The sequence below is a fragment of the Lissotriton vulgaris genome, chromosome 2_1 (genome assembly GCF_964263255.1).
Source record: "Lissotriton vulgaris chromosome 2_1, aLisVul1.2, whole genome shotgun sequence".
Taxonomy (NCBI): Eukaryota; Metazoa; Chordata; class Amphibia; order Caudata; family Salamandridae; genus Lissotriton; species Lissotriton vulgaris.
The window spans coordinates 46,054,325-46,071,734 of record NC_141687.1 but is presented as its reverse complement, the minus strand read 5'-3'; the positions used below and the strand labels follow the sequence as shown (position 1 = coordinate 46,071,734).

Below are 17,410 nucleotides of genomic sequence, written 5' to 3'. Positions count from 1 at the left end.
TTCTTTGGCTCTACGCCCTTTATCTGGTTGACAGTCTTTTTCGGATCGACGACCTTTTTTGGTTGGCCGGTGTTTTTCGGATTGATGACTTTTTTAGTGTAGGGCCAGGTTGCAGCCGTCTGAGACTACGCCCTTTTTGGGAGGAGTCTTGCTCGGTCCCAGGGTACCGGAAGGCTTGGCAATGGTCTTCGAAGCCGAGCCGGAAGGCGGGGCTTCTGAAGCGGTGTTTCGGTCGTGGCTAAGGCCTCTTGGCGATGCTTTGACCGGAGCCTTGTCTGGAGGTGGAGGCAGGGTAGGGGCTTTAGTACTCACGGTTTGCCCCGGTGGGATGTCGTCATCGGAGTCCGACTGGTCTTCTACTGTGACTAGCTCTAGGTCAGAGTCAGCTGCCTCTGGAAGTTCATGTTCGTTGTCGAAAATGTTTTCCGGTTCAGGTGCCAGTTGCTGCATCTCTTGTCGAGCAGCTCTTCGGTTCCGGATAGTTTTCTTTGACCAGAACTGAGCACATGCTGGACAGTCTTCCTCGTTGTGCTCCGGAGACAGGCACTTGTTGCATACTGTATGCTTATCGCTATGTGGAAACTTTGATCAACATTGTGGGCATCTTTTGAACGGGGTCCTTTCCATCGGCGGGAGGCCCACGTGGCGTCGAAAAGGCCCAACGGCCTGCGTCGACTACCAAAGATGGATGGAAAGAGTTGTCGAGTCGAGGGATACTGAGCGGAAACAATACCGTCGAAATTATTAGGTTTTTGTCCTTAGAAATTAGGAAAACTTTGGTCCCGAAGTTGGAGTTGTCGAAGTGTATCCGAACTCAATGGCGGAGAAAAACAATCTGAAGATGGAGAAGATGCCCATGCGCATTGTAGTCCAGGGGAGGAGTCATCTATCTCATGATACTTCAAAGACTCTTCCAGGACAACAAGGTGCAAACATCCGGACCCAACACTAGGCGGCCATCTATGCTAAGATATGAATTCAGCAGCCCACATGCCTCGAACACTCCAGTTCTATCCATTTATCTTGCTTAGGTTATCAGCTCATCTGCTGACCTATGCAGAATGGATTTACCCCCCAAACAGATACCACTTCTCAAATGAACACTGGATTGTTAAACCAGACATATCCTTGAGTGTTCAGGTTTCAATTAGCTGTGTAGACATAATTAAGAAAATATGAAGCTTTGTGTATACATTCTACTGCAATATTAAGGAAATGAGACAGACTTAGACGTGGATTAACTGGAAGGTAATTAAGGATTGTTTTTCCCCAGTATTTGAATTTGTTTAGTTTAAATCGCTCATATTTTTCTAGAGCATTTCTTGAAAGAAATTCGAGGCCAGCCGGCAAACGATTATTTTGCGTTCTATGAAGCCTTGCTATTCATCGTTTACAATTACCTCCTAATTTAGCCAGCATGTCTCTTACAAACCTCTTGCTATATTTTGTGTCCTCTTACTTTTAACTTATTTGCAGTTATGGGTCGCTTTGATCTGACCTTGTTGGGTCAGTTTCCTCATTTTAAAAGCTAAAATTTGAGGAATTTTACAGCTGAAAGACTTGATTGACCCAGCTGAATTTAAACTTATCAGGTTTTAGGCAATATATCCAGTTTTAAGCAGCTTGCCTACAATACAAACGTAACCTAATTTGTACACGAGTTATTTAAGAAGTTGGCAAGATTAAGACCGAACAATGCTGGGACAGGTAGCCAGAGATGGTATTGTATTGTATTGTTGTCGAGGATCAGCAAAGCGCATATGCAATTCTGATCCAAGTATTTTTAAAGATATTTGCAGCTGCAGCATTTTTTTTACAGCACCTTACACAGAAAGATTAACCTGACACCCAATACATTTTTGGATTACATTACTAAAGCACCTAAACAGGGTGTTTTGGTATGCTTTACCACTTTTAGAACCTAATTTGCTTGTGTGGCTGCAAAGTTAACTAGGAATATGGGTGTAGCTACCTCTCAGAACGAAATTAAGTATAGCTTTCAGGTAGTACACAAATCTTACCGTCTCGGCATACAATTCATCATTTTAAAACAATAGTTCTAATTATACTTTCTAGACTATTTAAGTGGGGTCTGAAAGATTCTTTAAAGTGCTTACTGTGCAATATCATTATGCCAGACTCTACCCATACGTTTACTACATGTCCCAAGCATTGTATTTTATTAATGCCATGTATTCTATCAATTGAATCAGGTACTCAGATTTGCTGGACTAGCAAAATGATAATATTTGGATACTCAAATCAGGTTCCCTGTGCTATGGGATGTTTTTGGCTGTAATAGTTGCAAGGCTTGGAACCGCAGAAGCACGGCTTTGACATGACCCATCGGACTGTAAAGCATGATGGCAGGAATTTGTTTTTAGGTCTTGGCTAGTTAGTGCTGTCTGTTCGAGACATGCATTCAGAATATGGGCTGGAGGACCGGGCAGTGTCAGTCCCCGCAGGAGAATTTCATAATTGCTGACTTTTCCTTTCAAAGAACAGGAAACTTGAGGGCTCACCTGTACTAGGGCTCATCTTGTCTCTTCTGTGGCTTCAAATAGAAGCCCTGAACGTAATCGTGTAGAGAAATCTTTTGCTGTGATTACGGTACCTGTGCTGACTGCCAAGCAGTGCAAGCTATGACATACATCCACTTCACTCCAAACAAAAACACATAGGTAAAAAGTCATTTTCAAGGTCAATAGCTCTAACTCTCCCAAATGTGAGACCTATTGCATTGCAAATGCTTGTTTTATGTGGCTTAGAAATTTCAATTATTCAATGCAATCCTTGTCAGTCAAAGCTTAGGAAAATCTGGGAAAGATGACAAGTGGCTAGGCAGATGAAATTAGAACAAGTTGAGTCCTACAAGGAGGTGTGAGGGATGAAAAAGTGAAGGAGATAGAGTACAGAGGAATAGCAAGGTGAGGAGTGCATAGCAGACCGAGTGGGGGAGATGCGATCAAGAGGGTAAAGCAGGGAGACAGGAGAGTGTGCTGGAAGACTGAGCAAAGAGAAGCAGTGCTAATTCAAAGTCCCTTACTTCCCTTGCATTTTTCTTCAATAAGACTACAGTAATGTATACTGTACCCAACTAGTTTTCAAAAGTGACTTTTTTATATTTAAAATAGCTTTTTTGTAAACATTTGAAAGTGCCAAAAGCAAAATGATTATTTTTATACATTGTGAAAGTGTTCCTGGAACCTAGAAGTAGTTAAATGTTCCCTATTGGAGACATGAATTTTTCAAGGATGACAATACAAGTTTCCTAATACAAGGAAAACATCGCTTTTGAACGTTCATATTATCTGCTAGTATTTTGTTTCATATATTTTAATCCATGCATTTAACAGTTACATTTGCTTACTTATAAGTGTGTTATTATTGCTTGCACATATACATATATATATATATCTCAATATACATTTGAATGTTGTTCATTTGACATCTTTTTGTTAGAGAATAAACCCCCATGCCTTATTCTGAGAACAGCGGTACAAAAGGGGGTGGTGATGGACGGAGCATCTGAATCAATCAAACACTCACACCCAGTCAAAAGATCTGGGTTTAATCCATCACTGTTCTTTAGCCCACTCTGCCACCCCAGTTCAGACATGGCTATATGCAAATCAGTCTGACCCTGTGCCTCATCGGAACAGTCTTTTGATGGTCATCTTATAATAGTGAAATCCCTTTCCAGGTGTTTTTATTGCTACGCTGTGTTTGTGCCTCCGTGTGGGAAGGCAGTATGTTCTATTATTTGGGAGGGCGAAGCAATATAGACTCATGTGAAGGGAGCACCAAATTGTTGTTGGCTGTGTCACAAGCTTCCTAGCACACAGATCCATGTGAATATGGAGGTTTTCAGGATTACCTTAACTCTGGTCAGATGATTGGCGTGCAGCCTGCAGTTGTTATATGGGTTAGACTAATGTCTGCTTCAATGCTTTCAATGCTGCGAGAGGGCTTGAAGTAGCGAGTCATCCGGAACCATCAAGTTATGCCCACTATCTCATTGCACATGCTGCGAATCGATATTTTAATCCACTACACCAACAAAGTTAAAATGTAATACGTGGGTTGTAATGAGGATCAGTAAACAGACTCTGTAATTTTAAGAGCATTAATAAAAAAACTGTAAAGTAAATGCTGCAACCATGAAAAAAGGAAATTGCCAAGAAGAAAGAATAGTGTTAAGATAAAAGAAAGGAAGAAGTGGAAAACACAAAGGATGTGAACCCAAAATGTTCATGACAAATTAAAATAACTGGATGATGCTAGCACTTTGTAGTTTTATAGATGACAGTTTGTTGGCCTTAAATACTCACATTCTACTTAATTTGTAAAGGTGCCCTCAACATACCAATCAGAGGCACTAGTAACTTTGACCTATGCAGAAATTTGAGAACATGTGGTTATGCAACTAGCCGGCATTGAGGATAAACTAATAGTTTAAGGACAAGAAGGAGCCCGTACTAGGCTTAGAGGTGTTCGGGAAATTCAGATCAGACACCATACAGTTCAGTGGCGGGAATTTTATAGAGTGGACATTGGTGTAAAGCCGGAGATGTCACCCAAGTGTTACCAGTACCGCCAATACTAGAGCTGCAGCAACATTTGGGAAGAGCCATGCGACAGGCAGACAGGATTATGGTGACACCTGCAAAACCCTGGTAACCTTGCTGGCTATCAAAAAATGGATTATGGGAATGCCCTGTATGTAGGGCTGCAAAAACAGTTATTACTAAAATTACATTGTCTCCAGAATGCAGCAGCCAGACTGGTATTGGATATTCCCAGGTTTGAACCAGTGGCCCATAAAACGAGAAGTCTCCACTGGCTCCCCGTAGAAAAAAGAATTTAATTCAAGTCAGCATGCCTGGCTTACAAAACTTTGCATGGATCAGGGCCCTCACTTTCTGAAAAATAATTTACTACATTACTACCCTCCTAGAACTCTAAGGTCTAGTAGTGCCAAACTTCTCAAAACTCCTGGATTTATAGATTTAAACAACTAAGAGGAGGGGCGGGGGGGGGGGGGGGGGGGGGGGGTCCTACTGAACACAGCAAAAACCTGGCACAAATTACTGGTAGAACTAAAAAACTGCCCTTCATTGCTGTCTTTTCGTAAGAACCTGAAGACATGGCTTTTTTCACCATAGTACTGTCTGGCTGTCGCACGGCTCTTCCCACTTCTGCAGCATAGTCATTTTAGCGCCGAGACATCCTTGGGCAATCGTGCGCTCTACAAATCCAACAATCAAATCAAATCAAAACACCAAATCTTCCAATTGTTAGGGGACTGAAAAAACACTGGACCAAAGATGCTGATGAACATAAGCTTTCTGGCAAAAAAAACATGAACACCCTGCTGTACAAGGAACATAAAAATGGATGACCACATAGTAAAATGATTCCCTAAAGCTCTGCAGAAAAAAGATTTACAGAGGATTTAGTCAGGCCAGAAGTGCTCAGAGCCCTTACACTGAAAGCACCAGGCATAGAGTCCAGCTTTGGATAATGGGATTCAACATGATGCCATTCTTTAAACCAAAGTATACATGGCATGAGTGAAGACTCAGAAGAGGGATATGAAATGAGCAGATGAACTATGTACCAATGACAAAAATTGAGCACAGAGAACGATGTTTATATCAGACCGGCATAGAGGAGGCCAGTCAATATTGGGCCTGTGACCATTTCTCAAATTATTTATGTTCTAACCTTTCAACTCAACAAACTGCCAGATACTCAACAGGTCGACCTCAATGCCTACGGCAACCAACACAAAATAATTAGAATTGGAAAGGGCAACACATTTGCAAAAGGCAGTATCCAGTTTGTAATTTAATCCCATCTGTTATCTAGTTAACTGCCACTGTACTAATGCGAAATCCATAGTAAACAGCGCGGACAGTCTTGGAGGTTTATTGCAACATTTACAATATATAAATAGCCAACAAAACGTCAAGACTGGGAGTATCCACTAAAGTGACAGTGCTTTGTATTTTTTCTTTAAACCAATACAGGGGAGACACGGTTCTCTGTGCACAGTACCGTCAAGAAGGAGCTTGAAGAACACTCACCTGGTGTTGGAGCTGCTGGCATTTGAGCTTTCTGCAGTTGGTATCTCGTCCTTATTGGGGAGAACAAAGCCTGCCAGATTCAAAAGGTCACTAATCATCTGCCCCTTGATATTCAGGTCCAGCGGGGAGTTCGAATGGAGGCTGTGGAGAAGCAACAGTCACATTATCTGATCAGTTTACTCTGTGATTAACCTCTGCGTGTGCCACTACGACAAGTGTTTTTATTGATCAGGCAACAGTGCGCAATACTCAGACTGTGGGCGTACATACCAGGCAGGCAGCTTTTACTGACACCAAGGTATTTCCACAGCTAAGTAAAGGTATAAAGAGGGAAGTGGAAAATATTACACAACCATTGTGCATAAATTAACCAGGATTTGCAATGCAATAGGTCTAGCATTTTTTAGAGCTAGTGGCGTTGCAATGCAAATGTTTTAAAATTAAGACCATCACAGCATTCTGAAAACTTTAAATAAGCAAAACACAATCCGTTCTTTCGGAGGGCGGGTTCATTTTGCTCCTGTGATGCTTTGCCAGTGATGGCATGGTTTTGGCACAGTGTGCAGGAAGGTTCTGAGCCGCACCCTCAGCCTAGAGAAGAAATACTGTGGTGGGTGGGCTGAGGGGGTGGACTGCGCCTTTGCCTCTTATGTCTTCTGCACACATGGAGGGGCTAAAACTGCAATCTGACTAAGATTTTGAAAAGAAACACTCCTGAGACTGAAAGCATGAGGGAGACATGCACCTCCCTGAAACTACAGCAGTGATGTATATTTAATGACCCAGAGACAGAACGAGATGACCCTCGTGCACAGAGTGTGTGGGTGCAGCTGGTTAAGATCTCACTCTGGAATGCTCGCAGTTGCGAGACCATAGGCGATGAGTGGGTGGGACTGGGGTCAGGTCCGGCCCCTCCCTTTGCCTGCAGCAAAAGCCACTAATGAGGATGAAGTGGGCGGACAAGAAGACGTTCTGGACCCTCCCACATTTAGTTGCAACTATAGGAGGACCAGGGAGCAACAAGTGAATGGGACTAGGACACCCAAAGCAGCATAAGGTGCTGATGCCGCCCCTCAGCAGGGGCAGACAAGGGAAAAATGGTCTATAAGCTAGGAGAGTGGCCTAAAAGGAGTGCTCTTTTGTTCCGCCCTGTGAGGTGGCATGGAGTGGGCGGGGAAGAAAGACTCCTTGCACCCCTACACAGCAGAAAAGATACAGTTGGGCAAGCAGTGCAATAGGAAGCAAAGGAGAGTGGCTGCAATTGTTGAAGAGTAAGCATTGCATGCTGTACTTAATGTTAAAAAAAACAATATTTTTTAAAAGGAGTTGGGAGAGCTGCGTATAAGAAAAGAAAAGCGCAGAGTTTCTTGCTGCTTAAACAACCCATACAATATTACATTTTAAAAAGTCAGGAAAATGTGCTGTGGAAGTGGGACAGTGTGTTTTGCCGGCAACAGCAGCTAGGAGAAAGTCCATAAGAAAAAATTGCTCACAAACTGTAAATAAAACATGCTGAGTAACAACACATGTAAGGGTGCAGTCCTTCTGGGAGATACTAAGGAGGGACTGTTGCAATGTCACCTTGTGCCCTGGGTACTACCATTTTTGTTGTGGACTGGTACTGATGGTAACTGAATGACAGTCCCTGGGCTCTGCCTAACCACGCCCAAGGCCAGTGCTATGCTGAAACCACTAATACAGTGAAAACACCTACACACACTAGGGTACACTATGGGTTAGGGTACCCCTATTATTGGCATGACCTACCCTATACATCACTAGTACATAATAGGGCAGGGGGTTAAAACTACCTTTAAGTCCCTAGTGTATAATAAGGCCAGCAGCCTTTTCTGCCTGCAGTTACATGTGTGCACTACTGAGCGCCGGAGGTCATTTTTAAAGCAACCCTGTGTTGCAGAGCTGCTTTTGAATGTTAACTGTGCCCAAACTCGACCTTGGTGCTAGGGGCACTTAAAAATTGATAACCTACAATATTTGGGCATTTTACGTACCCCCAGGTTCTCCCCTTGATTTGCACCATCAGGCCCTCCATTGTGACTAACTGCGCTTGCCGCATTATCTGGAACTACAGCACTTTGGATGTACTTTGTTTCAAGAGCACTGAAGTGTGGACACCCTGCAAGCAACAGATTTACTTCACCAAGAGTCCCCTGCCTGGAGTGCATGGACCTATGGGTTTTGGCCAGGTGCATTGTGGGAATTGTCATCCCAAACTTTCCAGGACCATCTTGGGGCTTTGAGACCCTTGCATTGTGTCTTGGACCCTTTGAACCCTCAAGAGGAGCTTCAGGAAGAAGTTCTAGAAGTTTGGAGCAACTTTGGGGGAAAAACCTTGTAAGGTGATTAAGTGTTTTATTCTTAACAATTCTTAGGTTCCCTATGGATAATGTTACTTGCACAGTAAACATGTGTTCTTGGCAGGTACAGCTGTAGATTCACATGCTTTGCATACTCCTGCCGTCTAGTGTTGAGTCCGGGTGTTTGCAAGTTGTTTTTCTTTGAAGAAATCTTTCCTGTCACAAGGTACGCGAATCCTCCTTTCGGTGATAGTGCGCATGGGCATAGACTCCATTGTTAGATTGTTTTCCCGCAGAGAGTGAGAATGGAGTTAGTAGTAGAGAATTGAGATGTCCATGCGTATGTATGTATAATAGAGAACTGCAACTGTTACAGGTACCCGTGGAGGCTGATGTGACTCTACAGATGTACATGCCAAGAACAGATGTTTACTGTACAAGTAACATTATCCATTCGAGGCATGCGAGTTGTAGATCACATGCTTTGCATAGATTATACAGCAGTATTCTCCCAAAGCAGTGTCTAACCTGTAACTGTTGGAGTTGTGCGAAACAGTGTTCTAAGTAGTGCTTGCCACACATTAGCTTGTAGTCTCACCAACACATCTACACAATAGTGCTTGATGAATGTCTGTGGTGTAGGCCATGTTGTAGCTTTACAAATGTAAACTATGGGGATGTTTCCTAAGAAAGTCATTGTAGCCCCTAATTTCCAAGTGGAATGCGCTCTAGGGGGTATAGTTAAAGTTCTTTTTGCTTTTGCATAAAAAGTTTGAAAGCATTTAACAATCCACCTGGCAATACCTGACTTGGGGATAGGATTGTCCTTCTGCGGTGGTGCAAAAGCAACAAAAAGTTGTTTGGTTTTGCGAAATTATTTTGTTCTCTCAATGTAATATAAAAGGGCTCTTCTGACATCTAAGGTTTCTAGAGCTCGTTCTGCCACAGAATCAGGTTGAGGAAAGAATACTGGTAATTCAACCGCCTGATTGATGTGAAAGGCAGATAGTACCTTAGGTAGAAATTTGGGGTTAGTACAAAGAACCACTTTGTGTCTGTGCATTGGGAAAAAATGGTTCTTCTGTGGTTAGTGCCTGTAGTTCATGCACTCTCCTTAGTGAAGTGATTGCAATGAGAAAAGCAGTTTTCCAAGAGAGAAACTGTGGCTCACATTTATGCATGGGTTAAAAAGTTGGGCCCATTAACCTTGTGAGGACTATGTTAAGATTCCACACTGGGGCAGGCGGAATTCTCAGTGGTAGGACGTAAACGTTTCCATTTAGCTGCATAGCAGGCTCTTGTAGTAGGCCTTCTGGCCTCCTTGATGATGTTCATACAGTCAGATGGGAGATTTAGATAAACTATGACTTCAGGAGCCAGATCACAAGGTTTAGTTGTTTGGGATCTGGGTGCCTAATTTCTACATGGCTCTGTGTGAGGAGACAGGATGTGAGGTGCAGCTTTTGATGTTGAACCAGAGTTAGCTCCAACAGGGTTGTGAACCATGGTTGAGGGGGCCCATTTGGGAGCTACTAGGATCAGTGTGAGGGATGTTTGTCTGAGTTTCCAAACCACTAATGGAATGAGTGGGAGAGGCGGAAAAGCGTAGGCAAATATCCCTGACCAGTTCATCTATAGTGCATTGCCTCTGGAGAGCAGGTGTGGGTACCTGCAGGTGAGGTTTGGGCATTTTGGTGTGTGGCAAACAAATCTATCTGAGGGACTCCCTAACTTTGAAAGTATGGGAGGAGAATCTGAGGGTGTAGTTCCCATTTGTGTATTTGCTGTCTGTCTACTGAGAGAGATCGCAATCTCATTGTTCATTCCTGGGAGGTGTTCCGCTAGGAGATAAGATTTTGTGGTGAGTGGCCCACCTCCAAATGTCTTGAGCCAAGTGTGACAGAGTGTGTGACCCCCCCGCGTTTTTGTATGTAATACATAGTCGTCATGTTGTCGGTACGAACTACGACAGCTTTGCCAACCAGGTGAGTCTGAAATGCTTTGAGCGCTAGAAAGACTGCTAGCAGCTCTAGATGGTTTATGTGGAGAGATTTATACTGTTGACTCCACAGGCCTTGCACTATAGGGTGCTGAAGATACACCCCCCAGCCAGTGAGGGACGTGTCCACTGTTAGCGTAGTGTGTGAACTGCGTCTATGAAGGGCCGTCCTTTTGATAAATTTTGTGTGTTCCACCGTTGCAGAGAGTGATGAGTACAGCCGCTTACCAACATTAGATTGGTTGAAAGACCCTGCGATTGGTTCCACTGACTCGCTAAGCATTCCTGTAGGGGACGCATGTGAAGCATGGCATGGGGAACGACCATGATGCAAGATGCCATCATTCCCAGTAGATGCCTATATACCCGAGCTAGAAGTGAGTGATTGTTTTTAAACTGGAGAACTAGAGCCTGAATGTTGCAAATTCTGCCTGTGGTGGGAAAAGATAGAGCCTTTTGAGTATCTAAAGTGGCTCCTAGGTAGTTTTGAGAACTGGAAGATGTGATTTCAACACATGGATTGTGAACCCCAGTTGGTGTAGTAACTGTAGTGTCCTGTGAGTGTGTTGGAGACATTTTGGAAACAAACTGGCTTTGAGGAGCCAGTCGTCAAAGTAGGGGAAGACATGAATGTGTTGTCTCCTCAGCTGAGCAGCGACTACTGCCAGACACTTTGTGAAGACTCTGGGAGCAGTGGTGACTCCAAAAGGGAGTACATTGAACTGGTAATGTTGGCCCGCTACCACAAATCTGAGAAATCTGCGATGAGCGGGATGTATTTGAATATGAAAAGAGACATTATTTAAGTCTATAGTAGACAATAAATTGTTGCCCTGTTGCAGAAGTGGTAGCACTTGTTGAAGTGTTACCATGTGAAAATGGTTTGACTGTATGTAAAGATTTAGTTCTCTGAGGCCCAAGATTGCTCTAAGAGAACTGTCTTTTTTGGGTATCAGAAAGTAAAAGGAGTATATGCCCGACCCATGGTCTTGTATTGGTACGGGCTCTATAGCCCCTTTTAGAAGGAGAGACTGAACCTCTTGTTTGAGGAGGTGTAAGTGATCCGGTGACAGTTTGTGTGACAGTGGAGACATTTTTGGAGGTGAACTCCAGGCAATAACCAGAAAAAATTTCCAGTAACCATTTGCCTGTAGTTATGGACTGCCAGACTGGTAGGAAATGTGAAAAACGCCCACGACAGGTGTTAAATGGTCAGGAGAAGTGTATGCAAGTCACTGTTTGGTATTGGAGGGGCAGGCCTGTGTATTTGAGCCTCTACCTCTACCTTTGCCATTGATGCCTCTGTAACACCCTCTGAAGTAATCCTTAGAGGTTGATTGTTGCCTTTACATGTAGTGGTGGTAGTATCTCAGGAGGTACTCTTGGACCCTCTGCTGCGTCCTGGTGTTAATTGAAGGGCTCCCATAGATTTGGCCACTTCTGCGTCCATTTTTTCTAATGAGGAATCTACCACAGGGCCAAAGAGGTGTTCCTTGTCGAAGGACGTATTGAGGATAGAAGTCTGAACCTCTGGTTTGAATCCTGAAATACGTAACCAGGCATGCCTTCTTAAAAGGACACCGGTGTTGACAGTTCTAGAAGCAGTGTCTGCATCATCTAGGGCGTACCTGATAGAAGGATTAGTTACTTACCTGTAATCCTAGTTCTCTTCCAGGGGTATCCTCATCAAAGTCATAAGCATTAGAATATTCCCGCCCATGCGCGGGACCCCGGAAACAATATATTATATGTGCCCCACATATACATATACATATATATATAAATATATATATATAAAAATAAGCAATTGCAGCCAAATAAAACAGTAGAGCTGGAATATGCTGTGAAGAATTTCCACCATACATGTGTATTAGCATTAGAAACATGATAAACAACACCAATGCTTGTTTAGAAACTGTTTTAATGCTTAGAAAGCAGCAGAAATTCTTATAACACACTGTAAGCATATACAGCTCCCAGGCTGCATTGCAAATACCCAGTCTAAAAAGACTGAAAAGCTAACCCTGTGGCTGCATGTACCAAAACTGACGCTGTGCCTTTAAGGCACCTCTGCCCCTAGCTTCCCATCATGCCTCAGGGGTTACAGTTAGGTCAGTTGTTCTTTTCGGAGACTGAAAACAAAACCATGGTAATAACAGGTTAAAACATCTCCTACTTAATAAACAAAGTCCTTTGCCCGGGGAGGCGGGAGGGTTGCTTATGACTTTGATGAGGATACCCCTGGAAGAGAACTAGGATTACAGGTAAGTAACTAATCCTTCTCTTCCAGGGGATCCTCATCAATAGTCATAAGCATTAGAATAGAGTAGCGAGCCTCACCTCATCCCTGCGGGCAAAGGAATCAACAGGTAACATTCACATTCGTAGGCCCAAAAATAGGCCTTATTCTACCCAAATAGGTTTCTCAAGGAGGCTTGCCCTACTTGAGAATCCGCTCTGGAATCCGACTCTAGGCAATAATGCCTTGTAAAGGTATGGACTGATTTCCATGTCGCAGCCTTGCAAATTTCTGACATGGGAATGTCATGTAAAAATGCTGTTGTGGCTGCCTTCCCTCTAGTGGAATGAGCTTTGGGTGATTGTAACAAAGGTTTGCCAGCCAGCTGGTATGCTAGTTTGATACATGAGACAATCCATCTGGAGATGGACCTCTTGGCTGCTGCAAACCCGGTCCTCATTGAACCATAATTGACAAAGAGTTGGTCTGTCTTTCTGGTGCCCTTCGTTCTTTCTAGGTAAAACTTTAGCACCCGTTTAAGATCTAACGAGTGCAACGACCTCTCAGCTGGGGTCGATGGGTTAGGAAAGAACGAAGGAAGGGTAATCGTTTGGTTTATATGAAAATCCGATACCACTTTTGGAAGGAAAGAAGGGTGCGCCCTCATTACCACTCTGTTGTGGTGAAACACAGTGTAGGGTTCCTTGGTGCAGAGTGCTTGAATCTCGCTAACCCTGCGAGCAGAGGTTATTGCCACCAAGAAGGCCGCCTTCCAAGTGAGATGCTGCAAGGAGGCCTTGTGTATAGGTTCAAACGGTGCAGACATCAGCCTGGAGAGAACCAGGTTCAACTCCCAGGGAGGAGAAGGATTTCTCACAGGGGGATAGACCTTCTTCAATCCCTGAAGGAAATCCTTAACCACTGGGACCTGAAAAAACGACGTTTGTGTAGGTGATTTTCTGTACGCTACTATGGCAGATAGTTGAACCCTGATAGAAGCGTATTTCAACCCTGATGTCGCTAAGTAAAGGAGGTAAGGGAGGACTACCTCTTCTTGTCCTTTGGTGGGATCAAAGCCAGGGTCCCTACACCAAATGAAAAATCTCTTCCACTTGAATGCATAAGACGCCCTTGTGGAAGGCCTCTTTGCCTCTTTTAAAATATTCATACATTCTGGAGGCAGATTCAAGTGTCCGTATTGCAAGACCTCAGGAGCCATGCAGTCAGGTTCAGTGACGGGAGGTTGGGATGCAGGATCCTCCTGTTCATTTTGCTCAACAGGTCTGGTCTGCATGGCAGACGTCTGTGTGGACACAGCGACAGATGTAATAGGTCTGGATACCACCATTGTCGCGGCCAATCCGGAGCAACTAGGATCATGTCCATGCTCGATCTGATGAGCTTGGCCACCACCTTCGGAATCAGTGCCAGAGGAGGAAACGCATAGGCGAACATTCCTGTCCACTCCAGCAGGAGAGCGTTCCCTTGTGTCCCTGGTCGGTGGAACCTGGACGCGAAGGCGTGGCATTTGGCGTTTGTCGTCCGCGAATAAATCTATGTCTGGGCGGCCCCAGCAACGGAAGAGTTCTTCGACTACTTCGTCGTTTAGCACCCAGTCTGGCTGATCTTCGAAGTGCCTGCTGAGTGCGTCCGCCTTTGTGTTTAGCTCGCCTGGAAGGTGTACTGCCACCACCGACAGTCCCCGAGCCAGAAGCCAGTGCCATATTGTCTGGGCCTCCTGAGACAGAGGGCGAGACCGGGTTCCTCCCTGCTTGTTCAGATAGAACATTGTTGTAGTGTTGTCCGTCTGAACCAAGATTTTGTCCGTTGTGATTGCTGGAAGGAACGCTTTGAGCGCCAGATGAACTGCTCGAAGTTCCAGCATGTTGATATGGTATGTCTGAAGGTTGGTCGACCAGCGACCCTGAATCTGAAGATGACCCATGTGAGCACCCCAACCTTCCAGAGATGCGTCCGTTACCACAGACATCGAAGGAAGAGGCTGCTGAAAAGGGACTCCCTGCAAGACATTCCGAGGGCGAGTCCACCACTGTATTGAGGACAGTGCTGCTTGAGATAGGATGATTCGATCCTCCCAATCTCCTGTCGCTTGGTCCCACTGATCTTCCACAGACTCTTGTAGAGGACGCATCCTCAACCTGGCGTTTGGAATTAGGAAGATGCAGGACGCCATGGAGCCCAGAAGAGACGCTACTTCTCGCACCTTTGGACGAGGAAACTGAAGTAACTTTCTGCATTTCTGCCCCATGGAAGATAGTCTCTCCTGCGAAGGAAACGCTCTTCCTAAATTTGTGTCTAGGACTGCTCCCAGATAGTGGATGGTTTGTGTGGGATGCAGGACTGACTTTTCTGTGTTCACGTGGAGCCCAAGCCTGTGTAGTTGTTGAAGACACAGACGACAGTCTTTGGTGGCTTGATGAGGGGACGGGCTCTTCAGGAGCCAGTCGTCTAGATATGGGTACACAAAAAGACCTTTTTTGTGTAGACATGCCGCTACCACTGCCATGCACTTGGTGAACACCCTTGGTGCGGATTTCAGACCGAACGGAAGTACTTTGTACTGGAAATGTTTGTTCCCTACCAGAAACCTCAAGTACTTCCGATGACCTGGTGTTATAGGAATGTGGAAGTACACGTCCTGTAAATCCACCGAACACATCCAATCTCCACTTTGTAGATGAGGACATATCTGATGAAGTGCCAGCATGCGAAACTTCTCTTTGACCACCACCTTGTTGAGGGTCCGAAGATCTAAAATCGGTCTGAACTTGTCCTCTTGGTCTCTCTTGGGGACTAGAAAATACCTTGAGTACACTCCTCTCCCCCTTTGGGATGGGGGTACCTCTTCGATTGCGTTTTTCTTTAAGAGGACGCTCACCTCCCTTTTGAGGAGGTTTAGATGGTACGAGCGAGTCTTTTTTGGAGGAATCGGTTGTGGTCTCTTCCGGAAACGTAGCGCATATCCATTGCGCAGTATATTCAGCACCCACTGATCTTTTGTGATGCTGACCCACTCTGCCAGGTGTTGCGAAGCACTTCCTCCCACTGGAGTGGGTAACGGCGCCAGAGGAAGCCACTGCTCAGGCCTTGCCTCCTCTAGGCGTGGCAGAGGACTGATGATGTCCGCCTCTGCCTCTGCCCGATTTTCCTCCTCTGTATTGTGTCTTCCCTTGTGGCTTGTTCTGAGACCATTGAGGGGTTTGAACCCTCTGTTGGCCTCCCCGGTTCTTGTTGGTCTTGAAGCGTCGCTTGAACTGCTCTTTCTTCTTTTCCAGACCAACCGCCTTCACCGTGTCCAATTCGGTTTTCATGCGGGTCATTTCCTGATCGGCATGCTCCCCAAAGAGTGAAGATCCTGAGAAGGGCAGATTGAGGATGCGTTGCTGGGCATCTGGTTTGAGACCAGTTAACCGCAACCAAGAAGATCTTCTCGCGCAAACCCCATGTGAGTAGGCATGTCCTGCTAGAAGGGCGTTATCTGCGGATGAACTGATCATTTGGTTTGCCACCAAACAGCCCTCCGTCACTGTTTCCTCAAAGTCCTTCTGGTCCTCCTTGGGCAATTTCTCTTTGAATCGTTCCATGGAGTCCCACAGAGCTCTATCATATCTGCCGAGAAGTGCTGAGGCACTAGAGACTTTCAGTGATGAAGCTGCTGTGCTGCACACTCTGCGTCCCCAAGAATCTTGGGTCTTGCTGTCCTTGTCAGGAGGAACTGAAGAAGAGGGTGCGACTGCGTGATTCTTCCTAGCTGAGGCTACGATAACTGAGTCCGCCGCAGGCTCCCCTTTAACAAAGATTGGATCCGAGTCGGCCGGCCTATACTTTTTCTGGATACGTGCCGGAACCGCCCTGATCGCCGCTGGCGTGAGAAAGACCTCCTTGATTGGGTCCATTATCCCTGGAACCAATGGGAGCAAAGGCCGTGAATATGATTTGTGCCGAAGGGTCTCAAAAATTACAGTAGTGGAAACTTCTGGAACAGCCATTTCTATTTGAAGTTTTTTAGCGCCCCTTTGAAGAACGTCCAGATATGTGTTGACGTCGTCAAGCGGGGAAGCCCTGGAGCGAGGGCTGTCTGCCAGCGTTGGGGAGTAATCCCCTTTAGAAGATCTCGAAGAAGATGAGGAGGAGGATGATGGTGTTCTCCTTCTCCTGTGGTGAGATTTTTCCTTCCTCACTGGCGATCTTCTCGTCGGTCTTCCCTTCGAGGAGAACGTGATTCTCTCCGACGCTCCCTTCGTGGAGATCTCGACCTCAGTTCGTTTCTCCCTTCTCGGTGTTTGAGATCTGGGATGCTCTCTCCGTGGCGATCGGGAGACCCTGGGGGTATGCGACCTTTCCGCTCTCCTCTCCCGAGAGCGTGACTGGTGCCTGATAGGACTCTGTCTGTCTGTCTCTTCTATCAGTCTCTGAAGGGGTGACCTGTGGAGTGGGCTTACATATCTTTGCAGCCTCTCCGTCGCTCCAGAATCCTTCCACTTGCTCAAAGGAGCATACCATCTTGGCGAGAGTGTTATCTTTCGCTGGGGCAACGGACTTCTACTCCTGGAAGTGGACCTCGATGAGCTAGAGGCACTTGAGGAGGAATGGTGAGAAGCCGATTGGGTCACCAAAATAGTCGAAGGCACTGAAGGGGATTTTCGTCTCACCGGTGTTGGCGGACGTCTTAGAAGTCTTTCCCTTGACGTTGGACGCCTCTGCGGCGTCGACGGAGTGATAATCTTCGACGTTGAACGCCTCG

General features: G+C 45.4%; 1 protein-coding gene across 2 annotated transcripts in view; it reads right to left on the bottom strand.

Moving 5' to 3' along the window:
• The window catches only part of TTLL4 (tubulin tyrosine ligase like 4), a 400,271-nt gene that overhangs the window by 83,692 nt on the left and 299,169 nt on the right, over positions 1 to 17,410 (bottom strand). For both annotated transcript variants that reach the window (XM_086954424.1, XM_086954426.1), the window contains one exon: positions 6,090 to 6,230. In XM_086954424.1, the coding sequence (XP_086810550.1) occupies positions 6,090 to 6,230 (141 nt within the window). The remainder of the gene's footprint in view (positions 1 to 6,089; positions 6,231 to 17,410) is intronic.